General features: G+C 44.7%; 1 protein-coding gene across 1 annotated transcript in view; it reads right to left on the reverse strand.

Moving 5' to 3' along the window:
• Positions 1-2,053: 2,053 nt before the first annotated feature.
• Positions 2,054-14,638, reverse strand: part of USP50 (ubiquitin specific peptidase 50) — a 102,945-nt gene continuing 90,360 nt past the window's right edge. The window contains exons 6-8 of the mRNA XM_063445674.1: positions 13,964-14,106; positions 6,958-7,090; positions 2,054-2,305 (exon numbers count right to left, since the gene is read on the reverse strand). Coding sequence (XP_063301744.1) covers positions 2,111-2,305; positions 6,958-7,090; positions 13,964-14,106 — 471 coding nt within the window. The 3' untranslated portion in view covers positions 2,054-2,110. The remainder of the gene's footprint in view (positions 2,306-6,957; positions 7,091-13,963; positions 14,107-14,638) is intronic.

A 14,638-nucleotide genomic window follows, 5' to 3' on the forward strand; every position in this document is an offset into this window, starting at 1 on the left:
TGAGCATTCTAAGCATCATGACATCTATATGTAACATTCCCTATTTTATTTCCACTAGACATATATAGAGAGACAAGACTCTTATTTCTTGAAGCCTTGTATATACTTTATTCTCTGATATATGTATTTTTTTGATAAAATTACCAGCATTGATTAATAATTTAATCTCTAGACCTCACTATAGAGGATCTTTTTTTTGCCAAGTTTAGCCAGTTTTGATATACATGCTAATACGGAGTGTTTTTTGTGCTAATTAGAGGTAGCGCTTTAGAGTATTTAGTTTTTCTTCGTCTTTTGGTTAATATATTAGATTGTATAGAGATAGCATTGTGGTTACCTACTGAGCCAGATACAATAAAGCTCATAGTAGATACCTGATACAATCCTAATATCTATATTTTCCATATATTGTGGAGCATTTAGGCAACTTTATATTTATTTTAATTTTATAACCCTTACCTTTTAGGGATATCCTAGTACTATCTAAGTATCTCCGTTTAGACTACTGTACATCTCCAGGATACACAGCGAGTCACAATTGTTTCCGAAATTGTGATAAGCATTGTGTTTTTCTTTATATATTTTTTCTGTACATCACTATGTGTTGTTTGTTTTTCATATTATAGCTCCTAGCTGTATCCCTATTTCCTTTTTTTCTAAGCAACAATGTGCAATGTCAACCAGTAAGTTATTGTCATGCATTAAGTCTGGGGATGAAAATATAATATTACCAAGTATATATGCTATAATAGGTAATATACCCCCAACGAATAAATGCATTGATTTTTCAGGCATGTATTGGGGGTATATTTTAAAAGAGCTTGCAAAGGCTGCAGATCTTATGTACTGCTCCCGTAGCAAGTCCTCCCCCTTTTCCCCAGAGGAGACTTTCAGTATCTTCACAGAGAAATAACCCATCGGAGGCTTCTCATTGAATTGGTGCTCATGTGCGCAACACACGCCGTCTGGTGTGTTTAATTTACATCCAGTGGGGTGTTTCCTAGATAATTTATAAATGTGCTGATTTCTAATATAAATCAGCATTTTATAAATGAGGTTAAACTAGGATACTCCTCACCCATACAGCACTTCTTTGGGGTGTAGAGTAGTCCTTTAAGTGTGCAATAAATTGTAGTGTGTTGTATAAAGTGACAATACATATTCAGATTTTAACATGTAACCGAAGTGCAAATACAAAATCTATTCCCACACAAAAACATTTTTTCATTCAATATGTGCCATACTATTGTAGTTTCACCAATAATTCTGCATTGCCAACTTTATTGGTGAAACTGACAATTGTATTGGCACTTTTTGAATGAACAAAATCATTTCTGTGGGAAAAGATGTTGTATTTGCACTTCGATTACACGTTAGCCTTTAAAAGAATATCTGGCCCTCCTGTTGGGAGTCATGACTGGACAGCGCGCACAAAATATCTGTGTGACAGCTGCAAAAAGATGGGGGAGGAATATAATAGAAGCCAGAAAACTTGCACCAGGTGGAGGGCCCTTGATCTCCTATTGCCCGAGGGCCTTGGGAGTTGTCTGTTCTCATGGTTTAATAGAGCACAGGTTGCTGTCTACTTACCTTCTTATCATTGTCATTATGTTATTTATATTGCGCCAACAAATTCCGCAGTGCTTTACAGTGGGTGGACGAACAGACATGTAGTTGTAACCAGACAAGTTGGACACACAGGAACAGAGGGGTTGAGGGCCCTGCTCAATGAGCTTACATGCTAGAGGGAGTGGGGTAAAATGACACAAAAGGTAAGGGTAGTTGCAAGAGAGGAATCAGTCGGGAGCTATTCACTCTTACACCTGGAGTAAGTGCTCTGCGAAATGGTACCTCTGTAAAGTATTTGTTTTGATTGTCATATGAGTGCCTAGTGCGTGTGTGTTTGTATGTTATTGTGTGTGTGTGTGTGTGTGTATATATTTATTCATGTGAGAGATAAATGCAAAGTAACTTATATAGATTGCAAACAGTTTACTTTTCCCAAATCGATGTGCCTTTAAGAGGTATATGTTACAAAAGTATGTATCACATGTGCATGAGAAGTGTTTTATTAGGAAGTAACTTTCAACAGAAACTTCAGCAGCTGACTTTACGAAGATGAGGTGAATGTTTTTGTCAATCCAAATGCTTGGTTGGTGTAAAAGAGTATGTATGCTGAGGACGTTTGTACAGCTGCTTCTGCAATTTCAGAGCACTTCATATCATCGTAGGCATGCCATTGTTTGGTTGCTGTATTTTTACAGTATGCCGTGTAATGTCCATATTCCACATCTCCATAATGGTTCTGTAATGGATAAGAGAACAGAGATTTTGGCAAGTTTGCTTTATCTAAATGAACACATACACTTTAATAAGAAATAAGATAGAGGTTTCCGGTCTATAAATTACCACAATCCTGTTGCTCAGCACACATGGATTCATTTACTGTTAAATCAACAACATAATCTCTAATCGTTATATATATATATTTATTATATACAACTCAAACTAGCTCTAAGATGTTCTCGAGGACTTGAGTTTAATAATGAAAGCTGTGCAATATTAAAATCGGTAATGTGTTGTTGCTAGCCATTTCTATAATTCATTAAGCTCTGAACTTTTGAAGCAAACTCTAACTAAAAAAAAAGATAACAGTAATTCAGGTAATTTGGAATCAAATCACAGAGGAAAATTACAAGTAATAATTTTTTGCATAATGCCACCTCTAAATATCTTCATTTTGAAATGAACTCAATGCCCCCTGACATAGCCCAAAGATGGAGCCAAGTAAGTTCTGTACAATTCTGAAAATAACAAAGTAGAAGAAATAGGATTAAAAAAAAAATCAGGGCCCATCATAGCCCCTTCAATATTCCCTCACACAATGGGTGTCAGTAGTAGGTAGGTTTCATAATTTATATCAATCACTGTAATCGGATTTATTTGTTTAGTGTAGGTTCTGCAAAAACAATCAACTATGGTGCTGCATCTGTCCGTCTCCCCTAAATCTGCCTAAATATATTGTAGTTGTCTAGCTGTACAGCCTGTCATAATCACTGTCATCTTAAATTATGTGATGGGCTCTATCGAAAATTTCTAAAGATTGCACAGTCAACTAAAGCATGTATGGCTGCAGTTCTCATAACTCGTGAATGAAGCTACTTAAAGCAGCTGTGTCACCTTCCCCAAACAAAAAATTGGAGTATTTCATTAAGATAAAATTTCTAAAGATTAAATCTTTATGCAATACTTTAATTGAATGTGTTGACATTTCACTGAAATTCTCACTGAGCAATAGATATCATACGACAACGTAGGAAACACTTTGACAAGTTTTGTCAAATGCCCCAGTTATCACTAGTGGTGGCTGTGAGGAAAAGTAATTGTCTATGGAGGCTCCCGCAATCTTGCTGTCACAAGAGACAGCTTCAGGTAAGTAAAATTGAAAATATTCCCCCTGTACCATCCCCCAGGTCACTGTACACCAAGCGGCGATGTAACTATTAAAGGTCTTCGCAAAATTGCAAAATCTGCAAGGACGCCAGAAGATGACAGAGGTCATAGTCTTAAATTAGAGGGGCAAAGGTTTAAAAATATTATTCGGAAGTATTACTTTACTGAGAGGGTAGTGGATGCATGGAATAGCCTTCCAGCTGAAGTGGTAGAGGTTAACACAGTAAAGGAGTTTAAGCATGCGTGGCATATGCATAAGGCTATCCTAACTATAAGATAAGGCCAAGGACTAATGAAAGTATTTAAAAAATTAGTCAGACTAGATGGGCCGATTGGTTCTTATCTGCCGTCACATTCTATGTTTTTTATGACCTGTAATGCCTCTTTTCACGAACCTGCAATTATTTCTTTTTATATTTCAAAGCTGTTTATTGTGCATGAAGTATAGCAATTTAGTACATGCAATTTGATAGTTTTTGAAGATGGGACACGCAGGTTCCGCATGTTCCTGCAATTATTTCTTCATTAAATTTCATCTGTACATTGTATTATCCAAATTACTATCAAATGTATAGTAGACATGCTGAGGTCTGTCTGCATGAGAACACACCTACAAGTTCTCAGACCGAGTACCTCGGCCCCATCTGCTTCCTAGTCGTTGGGGAGAGAGCCTGGAATGCTTCAACCCCAGTCGCCGAGGCTAGACTGGAGTCTTTATGGAGTTTTTTCACCCACCCAGGCTGCAGCTCTCCTTCCTGGCAGGTATCATCCCCTCTGCCTATTCTGCTGTAGCCCTTGATCCAGGCAAGTATCGTCCCCTCTGCCTATTCCGCTGCAGCCTTTCTTTCAGGCAGGTATCGTCCCCTCTGCCTGTTCCGCTGCAGTCCATTTTCCAAGCAGGTATTGTTCCCTCTGCCTTTTCCGCTGCAATCCTTCTTCCAGGCAGGTATCCGCCTCTGCCTGCAATGTGATTTCTATTGCCTGTACAAAGGCACTTGCGGGGGCAGGGCCGCCGAGCTGAGCAGCAGCCATCCTAGCTAGAAATGCCCCCCCCCCCCCCCCCCCGGCTAGTGGGGGTGATCCCGGCCCACGAGTCCGACCTTCGGAAGCTGGAGGTGGAGACCCACACAATACAAGGCCCCTTCCCACATAGAGCCAAGATGGCCGATGGACGTACATGTTGCAGGGAGCCACATTGAGGCACCTCGGCCCTCCGAGGTGATGGATCCCACGGATGGACCCCTTCGGGCGGCAGACTGGTTGGCGCGGAGCCGGCCTTGACCTCTGGATTTGGTGGTGGTCCAGGAGAATTTGCCCCCAGCTCTGCAAGCCCTGTGGAACCAGGGTGTGCTGGCCCCCTGGTGGACCGGTGGCCGGGGAGGCACACACCGGCGCCATGCATGAGACCGGAGAAGGGTGAGGCATAATGGGGCTGAAGCTCCAGCGAGGTTCTGCAGGAGCTGGGGAGGTGCAGGGGGCGAGAGGCCCGCAGACTTTTCAGGGTGGGAGACCGCCGGACTGCTAATGTCCCTGAGTGCCCACAGCACTGTGGAATCTTACGCTGACAGACAGGAGCATGCCTAGGGGGAGAACGGGGTGGGGCGGGGTTTACCACATTGGGGGTGCAGGGAGGACTCGTTGTGGACAACCTGCTCATCATATATATACATGGTATATACCTGGTGTAAGCCTGTAAAGAAGCTATGCCAGAGGGAAGCCTGTACTAGACATGTGCAATTAGTTTCGGTCCGAATATGAAATCGGACGAATTTTGGGCAATTCGGACATTCGGGTACTTCCGAATGTCCGAAGTTGCCGAAGTGTCAAAGTGCCGAAGCACAGTATTGCCTAAGAATTAATATACTTACCCAGTGGAAGAAGAAGAATGTTACATTGTAAACAGTTTTAAATAAAAAGTATAAAAACATAGCCAGGATTCAGCTGTAAGCATTTGCAACACTTAAATCAATCAAGTAACATATAAAATGTAAGTTACTTGACCAGTCAATATAATGACAGGAATGAATAAATAGATAACTCCCTAATTCCCACGGTATTAGGGAGCTATCTACTAAAAGGCTGAAAGACCAATTACTTAGTATTAGTAAATTATGCCCCTACTCGCTATACCGCGAGTAGGGGCATGTCTTTTAAACAGTGAGCAGCCTGTTTTAAAAAAATAAGGTGCCCCCCCCGGCCCCCAACCCTGAGCGGCTGGTGGGGGCCCTAATGTAAAATAATGGGGGGGACCTTTTGTCCTCTCCCCGGGCCCCCATCCCTGAGCGGTGGGTGGGGGCCCTATAGTAAAATAAGGGGGGGACCTAATGTCCTCCCCCCTGGCCCCCACCCCTGAGCGGTGGGTGGGGGCCCTAAATACTAATAAGGGGGGACCTAATGTCCTCCGCCCTGGCCCCCACCCCTGAGCGGTGGGTGGGGGCCCTACAGTAAAATAAGGGGGGGACCTAATGTCCTCTCCCCTGGCCCCCACCCCTGAGCGGTGGGTGGGGGCCCTAAATACTAATGAGGGGGGACCTAATGTCCTCCCCCCTGGCCCCCACCCCTGAGCAGTGGGTGGGGGCCCTACAGTAAAATAAGGGGGGGACCTAATGTCCTCTCCTCTGGCCCCCACCCCTGAGCGGTGGGTGGGGGCCCTAAATACTAATAAGGGGAGGACCTAATGTAGGGGAGCACCCACCGCTCAGGGGTGGGGGCCAGGGGGGAGGACATTAGGTCCCCCCCTTATTTTACTGTAGGGCCCCCACCTGCCACTCAGGGGTGGGGGCCAGGGGGGAGGAAAATTAAGGGGTTTAATAAGGGGAGCACCCACCGCTCAGGGGTGGGGGCCAGGGGGGAGGACATTAGGTCCCCCCCTTATTTTACTGTAGGGCCCCCACCTGCCACTCAGGGGTGGGGGCCAGGGGGGAGGAAAATTAAGGGGTTTGGGGACCCCTAGTCACCTGGGGGGGCCATTTTTGTTAGGGCCCCCACCCGCCGCTCAGGGGTGGGGGCCGGGGGGGGAGGACAATAGGTCCCCCCCTTATTAGTATTTAGGGCCCCCACTCACCGCTCAGGGGTGGGGGCCAGGGGGGAGGACCTTAGGTCCCTCCCCCTTATTAGTATTTAGGGGGACGTGTTGAATGTTTTTGTTTTTTTATTTAATGAAATGCAATGATTAAAAAAATAAATACAAAAATTTAATTTGACTGACGAGGCATGTTGGGACAAATTGTATTGTAACCTGACCAACTGCCCCTCAGCCTAATTTGGCTGCTGCTGGAGGTTCACACAAAGCAATCTGAGAAGCATGCAAGGTAGGTTCAGCATCAGTTGGCCAGATAACTACACCTGACATAACATTCTACTACCCATTTTAACTAAATAGCAATTGCTTGCTCTATAATTACCTTTAAAATAATTTTTAGTCCATTGAATGTATTTTTACCCCTAAATTGTTTCATAAAAATGCCAACATTTTAATGATATTTTAAAGATGTGTGTGCTTACCACCACTGCATAAAGGTTATACTGTGGGTGATTCTCTTCACTTGGTGAAAAAAACGGAGATAAGTCTAGATTCTTAAGAGGGAACGTGATATTTGCTCTTAGTTTCCTTTTTATGTTACGTTGATATTCAAATCTGTAGTGAGAAAAATGGCATATCAGTATTTTGGGAAAGTACACTTATAATTACAATGTATGCACCATAACTACTGCAGCTCACTGTAGTGGTTATAGTTGCAGTGAATTCATAAATTAAAGGAACTCTATAGTGTTTGGAATACAAAACCCTATTTTCACTAACTACTATTTGCACAAGATTGGATACCAATCTAGCCATGTCCCGTTCCTTGTCCTCACTGATGTCATTGAAGGTCTCTTCCTCCACCCAGCCATGTACAACACCAAGGGTCCCCGAAAGGTGACAACAAGCCCCCTGTATTTTTTTTTTTAAATGTACACTACTGTTACACCAGATATGAGTTGCACTGGTGTGACACTGTGCCCTGGCAGGCCCTGAAACGCACACGTGTGAAGGAAACTGACTGCTATTATATTACAGTCAAAAAAGTTTATTTTTTTAAATGCAAGCTATTGTGACACCAGATATGAGGTGGCACTTTGGTGGCACTGGGACCACCTTAAAAATATTGGATATCGCTAAAAATCATGATCACTATATACTTTCTCTACAAACCTCTAAAACAAACCAAACTACTCATCCATCCGCTATACCACTTTATCCCACCTAGAACTAGTGCCCAGTTAAAATACTTGACTCTTACTTACCCACACTCATTTCACCACTACTCTCACTGATTCCCTCTGACTACAGCTAAATTCATCTTCTACATCAGAACACTACTCCTAAGATTGGGTTGTATCCATGTCTCGAGTCTTTCATTTAGAATAGGGGCAGCTTCGGTCTCCTTCAACACTGACACTCCAGTGCATATTATTAAAAGATTGGGTAGATGGAAATCCTCAGTCTACAACCGATATATTCCTCATCCCGAGAAAGAAATGAGGAAAGCTTTTAAAAGTTTGGCTTTGTAAATTTGATGCAATAAGTGTGTTTTTCTTTAATACCTTTTCACCCTCTTTGCATGAACCTGATTTACATATATTACTAATATGTTTCTGAACATATATATTGTATTATTCACTCACTCACTCACTCTCTGGGCCGGCCTAAGACATCATGCTGCCTAGGTCCAACCAGGGCTGGTGCTTGGATTTTTAGGTACATAGGCGAAGATGCATTTTTCCGCCCCCCCTCCCCCCCCCAAAAAAATTGTCACCTATGTGCCTCTTAACCAGCCCCTCTCAACTCCCCGACCGCTAGTGGTCCCTTCCCTGTCCCTTAGTGTTCTTCTCCACTCCCCCCTCTTTTCCCTGTCTCTTGGTGTTTCTCTCCCATTCCCTCCCTGTCACTTGGTGCACCCCACACCCCTTTAGTGGTCACACTCCCCTTCCTGGTGTGCCTCCTACCTCTATTGTTGCATTGCGAGCGGAGCAGATCCCCTAAAGGAGCTTCAGTTTTCTGTACCCGGCCGGACTGACAGGGAGTGCTCTCTCTGTGAGCACCTCCTGTCAGTCTGGCCAGGTACAGGAAACAGAAGCTCCTGTACCGCGCTCCGCTCCGCTACACTCTGTACACACTGACAGTCACACACTCAATTACAAACACACAGACGTCACTGACAGACACAGACTCATTGATCTGACACACACTCATTCATAGACACTGACAGACCCACACTGATTGACACTCATTGACAGACACACTGATAGTCACACACAGACTCAACAAACATACTCTCACTGATTTGACAGACACACACTCATCATACACTGACAGACACACTCATACACTCACATGCACACACACACACTCAGTCACTCACAGACAGACGCTGTCACTCACAGACACACACACTGTCACTCACAGACAGACTCTGTCACTCACAGACACACACGCTGTCACTCACAGACACACGCTGTCACTCACAGACACTCACACACAGAGACACGCTGTCACTCACAGACACACACGCTGTCACTCACAGACACACGCGCTGTCACTCACAGACACACACGCTGTCACTCACAGACAGACACTCACACACAGACACACGCTGTCACTCACAGACACTCACGCTGTCACTCACAGACAAACGCTGTCACTCACAGACACACACACTGTCACTCACAGACACAAACGCTGTCACTCACAGACACACACACTGTCACTCACAGACACACACACTGTCACTCACAGACACAGACACTCACACACAGACACATGACATACATTCACTAATTATTTTAATAAATAAAAATTTTCCACCCAGCCTCCCTACCTGGAGAGCTGATGTGGATTATGGATCATTCCCTGTGGTCCAGTGGGGCTGCTGGGCGGCGTGCGGCAGTGCTGTGATCAGGCGCGGCGAGGGAGCTCTAATCTCAGAGCTCTGCTCCCTCGCGGGCTGTCTGCTGATACCGCGGGAGCCGGAATATGACGTCATATTCCGGCTCCCGCGGCATCAGCAGACAGCGCGCGAGGGAGCAGAGCGGTGAGATTAGAGCTCCCTCGCCGTGCCTTATCACATCACAGCACTGCCACGCGGGGTCCAGATGGTGGCCGGCAGGAGGGAGAGCTTCCCTCCTGCCGGCCACTGAAATATTGCGCCCCCAGAGCCCGTGCGCCCTAAGGCAGCCGCCTGTGCCGCCTTATGGACGCGCCAGCCCTGGATCCAACCATAAATGACTATGGGGGATAATGTATAATAAACGCAGGTTACTGGCTATGGGGAGGATAATGTATAATAAACACAGGTTACTGGCTATAGGGGGTAATGTATAATAAACACAGGTTACTGGCTATGGGGAGGATAATGTATAATAAACACAGGTTACTGGCTAGGGAGGGATAATGTATAATAAACACAGGTTACTGGCTATGGGAGGATAATGTATAATAAACACAGGTTACTGGCTATGGGAGGATAATGTATAATAAACACAGGTTACTGGCTATGGGGAGGATAATGTATAATAAACACAGGTTACTGGCTATGGGAGGATAATGTATAATAAACACAGGTTACTGGCTATGGGGAGGATAATGTATAATAAACACAGGTTACTGGTTATGGGGGGATAATGTATAATAAACACAGGTTACTGGCTATGGGGAGGATAATGTATAATAAACACAGGTTACTGGCTATAGGGGGTAATGTATAATAAACACAGGTTACTGGCTATGGAGGGATAATGTATAGTAAACACAGGTTACTGGCTATGGGAGGATAATGTATAATAAACACAGGTTACTGGCTATGGGGGGATAATGTATAATAAACACAGGTTACTGGCTATGGGAGGATAATGTATAATAAACACAGGTTACTGGCTATGGGGAGGATAATGTATAATAAACACAGGTTACTGGCTATGGGGGGATAATGTATAATAAACACAGGTTACTGGCTATGGGGGGGATAATGTATAATAAACACAGGTTACTGGCTATGGGGGATAATGTATAATAAACACAGGTTACTGGCTATGGAGAATAATGTATAATAAACACAAACACAAAAAAATAAAAACAATAAAATAAAATAAAAAATGAATGCAGCTTCAGAATTAATCTAAATTGTATGCTGTCTAGGAGGGGGGAGGTCTGGGAGGGAGGGTCTGCTGCTGATTGGCTGGAATGTGTCTGCTGACTGTGAGGTACAGGGTCAAAGTTTACTCAATGATGACTAATAGGGGGCAGGCCGAACATCGCATATGTTCGCCATCCGTGGCGAACGCGAACACGCTATATTCGCAAGGAACTATTCGCCAGCGAACCGTTCGGGACATCACTAGTGTCTGTTATTGAGTGTGTCTGCTAGTGAGTGTCAGTGTGTGTTAGTTTGTGTGTCAGTGAGTGTGTTACTGTGTGTGTCTGTTACTGAGTGTGTTAGTTTATGTCTGTTAGTGAGTGTGTGTTTGTCAGTGAGAGTGTATGTTTTGTAAGTGAGTGTGTATGTGTGTCTGTTACTGAGTGTGTGTGTCTGTTAGCTAGTGTGTATGCGTCTGTACGTGACAGTGTGTGTGTAGTTAAAACCTCTTCAGCACTTACCTTTTTCCAGCGCCGGGCTCCCTTGGCGCTGTGGATCTCTCCGCCCTGATCCGCCTCTCAGCTCCGCATGCGCGGTAAGATTCAAATGGCCCATAGCAAAGCAGTACTCAATGCTTTCCTATGGACGTACAGCTGAATCGCGGAAGTGCCTCTAGCGGCTGTCAGTGAGACAGCTACTAGAGGCTGGATTAACCCTCAGTGAAACATAGCAGTTTCTCTGGAACTATGTTTTCAGCTACAGGGTTAAAACTAGAGGGACCTGGCACCCAGACCACTTCACTGAGCTGAAGTGATCTAAGTGCCTATAGTGGTCCTTTAAGTATAGGTGTATCTGCATGCACTGGCGTGCACACCGCGGTTGCAGGGGTCGCAGCCCTGTGAATAGATGCCTGCCACCATGTGTAGGGGCAGGAATCTAGTCACGAAGAGTAAGCGGGGGGGAGGGGGCGGCAACGGATCAATTTTCGCACCGTGGCCCCATGGAACGTGTGTACGCAACTGCTGAACAGGATATTCTTTATACAGACATATGGATAAATTGGGGGACTGGTGTGTGACAGAGCTCCTGTACTCCAACCAAGTACCTCCACCCAGTCTACTTCCTAGCTAATTCAAAGAACCTGGAACGCTTTAGCCCCAGTCGCCATAGCTTGACTGGGGTCTCTCTGGAGCTCTTCCACCTGACCAGGCTGCAGCTTTCTTCTTCCAGGCAGGGATCACCCCCTCTCAGTGCCATCTTAACAACATTATGTCCCCCCGGGCAAAGCAGTGCACTGGAACCCTGCCTACACAACCACTCACAGGAAAAAAAAATTGAATTACCAATAAAATTAAGCTTATATTTAATGGTACCTCCAACAAATACAATATATTCATACAATACAAACACACAAACTGCTGAATACACACAGACAGACAATGACGGGTGCAGTGTGTGTGTTTATCAGGGGTGCAGTGTGTGTGTGTGAGAGGCATGCTGTGTGTGTGAGGTATGCTGTGTGTGGGGGGGTCAGTGTGTGTGTGTGTAAGGGGTGCTGTGTGTGTAAAGGGGGCACTGTGTATGAGAGGGGTGAATTGTTTGTGAGGTGTGCTATGTGTGAGGGGTGCTGTGTGTGTGAGGGGTGCAGTGTATGTGTGTGTGAGGGGTGCTCTGTGTGTGTGGGGGGGGTGCTGTGTGTGAAGGGGGTGCATAGGGATTTTTGCTATTTTGTGTAGTCCTGGGTCCTATCATGCTGCCCTGGGTCCTATCTATAAGCAAGTAAGCAGGGCCGGCTCTCTTTGGGTTGGCAGGGAAGATCATAAGATCCCCCCTGTCGGCCTGGGCACATGGGCATCGCACTGGGGCCCCCTTGCTTGTGGGGCCCCCGGGCAAGTGCCCAGTGTGCCCATGCAGAAAGACGGCCCTGCCACCTCTGCCTATTCCTTTGCAGCTTTCCTTCTAGACAGGTATCCACCTCTGCCTGCACTGTGATTGCTCCTGACTTTATAAAGGCACTTGCGACCCTCAGGTCTAGTTCTTTCGACTTTGTCCCATGCTAAGAGGACCATACAGCCAGCCAACAGGTCCGAAGACTCTGTTAGCAGGATCCCTGCCAACTAGTCCTTAAGCATGTGCCGAAAACCATAAAAAAATAAACAACATACATAATGCAAAGGACAAGCAGAATAATAATTCCTGAAATATATAACAATTAAACTTTCCAGACTATGTGAAAACAGAGACATATAAATGCAACTTGTCAGTTTTTTGCACTTTCCTAATTTGCATTTTGTAATTATACAAATCCATGCATTTTCCAGTTTCCACCAACAGAGGGCAATGGAGAGCCTGAAAGAATGCCCTTTTTAAAATGAGTATATCACAATCCTGCCAATCCAAACCAGAAGGGAAAGAAGTTTGAATGGCCCCCATGGGACACATAGAAGGGCTGGGGGGAGGGAATGGGACACATTGAGGGGCTGGGGGAGAGGATGGAATAAGACACACGGAAGATCAGGGGGGATGAAATGAAGCACATGGAGGGGCTGGGGGGAAGGAATGAGACAAATGGAAGGGCTTGCAGGGAGGAAATGAGACACATGGAGGGGCTTGGAGGAGGAAATGAGACACATGGAAGGGCTGGGGGTGGAGGAATTAGACACATGGGGTGATGAGACACATGGTGGGATGGGAGGGGGGGGGGAGGGAGGATGAGATACCTGGAGTGGGGGGCCCAGGGCATTCTTTGGCTCATTTTTGTGAAATAAGCTGACAGACCAGTATAATCCAGGTAGTGTCTCATCAGTGCATAAAACAAAGCAGGTTTAGCAGACTTAGAATCTACATATGGTATATGTTTTGTACTAAATCAACCAAAACTTTATTTGCTTGCATTTTGACCTATTGTTTAACTTCAAATATCAGAATGTACTTATTACACACAAATTCCTGGTCATTTATAAAAATTAAAAGAACACTCCAAGCACAACAACCGTTACAGTATTTTATAATGGTAATGATGCCAGTAGGGCATCAGACCCAAATGTCAAGCCAGTACCTGGTACGCACTTCGTAACACTTATCTTCCTGAGCTAGGCTCTGCAGTTCAGGGCTAGCTCATTAGCTGATTGGTATCAGCTGATCACTCTGAGTCATTGAGCTAACCCCTGCATAACCAGGCACAGCTCAGGCATACAGCTTCTGATTCTGTGAGGCAAGTAGTGGAGCCCAGCAGACCACAGGTAAGAAGTCAAATTATTCTAAAACAGTTTGACTACTTACATTGGGGTGGCTCCAGGGCAGTCCTGGAAAGTTGTTGTGCTTATGGTGCCTGGAGTTAAATTAGTATAAGCAATATTCTTACTGCCCCAAACAAAATCTCCTAAGTACCATACCTCTTAAAGTGGAATATTATTATCCTTGGAGGTTTAATTATGCAGACTTCTTTTGCGGTATCCTGCTTTCTTTTACAAAAGGAACAGAACATTTTTTCTGTCCACGTTAGGGTGACTTGTTCGAAGTAGCTTTGAAGACATTCCTGTCAAGTAAAAAAACATTTTTAGCATTGAATTAAGATGATTTTTTATGCTTAATTAAACGAACATGATAGCTTTAGGAATAAGTTTGCATTCATAACGCTAATGTTCCCTATCTTACTTACCTTGCATCCCGCAAAGCACTGGTTTTCGTGCTTGGGTTTCGCCTCGCTGGCTGAGATAATCAGTCTTGCTGATCTCAGCCAATCTAATGCTTCCCAAAAGAAGATTTATACAATAAGCTCACAGGGACATGCAGTTAACCCCTATACACTTGAGCAAGCAGGTTTTGAAGGAATAGAGTAGCCCTTTAGAAAGAACTGTTGTAGTCAAGGCATATCTGGAAAACCAAGGAAAATCTCCAGTAGAACAGCTTTTGAATTGGACATATATTTAGGGACATGAGGGAGTAGGCAGAAAGATTTAAATGTATTGATTTAGAATTCTAACACTTTTAACCCCACAGGTCTTCCAGTTATACAGAAACCCCAGGACACTGCTTAAATATTTTATGCCTCCATCTGGGGAACAGAG

This window comes from Pelobates fuscus, chromosome 3 (assembly GCF_036172605.1).
Source record: "Pelobates fuscus isolate aPelFus1 chromosome 3, aPelFus1.pri, whole genome shotgun sequence".
In the NCBI taxonomy this organism is placed as follows: Eukaryota; Metazoa; Chordata; class Amphibia; order Anura; family Pelobatidae; genus Pelobates; species Pelobates fuscus.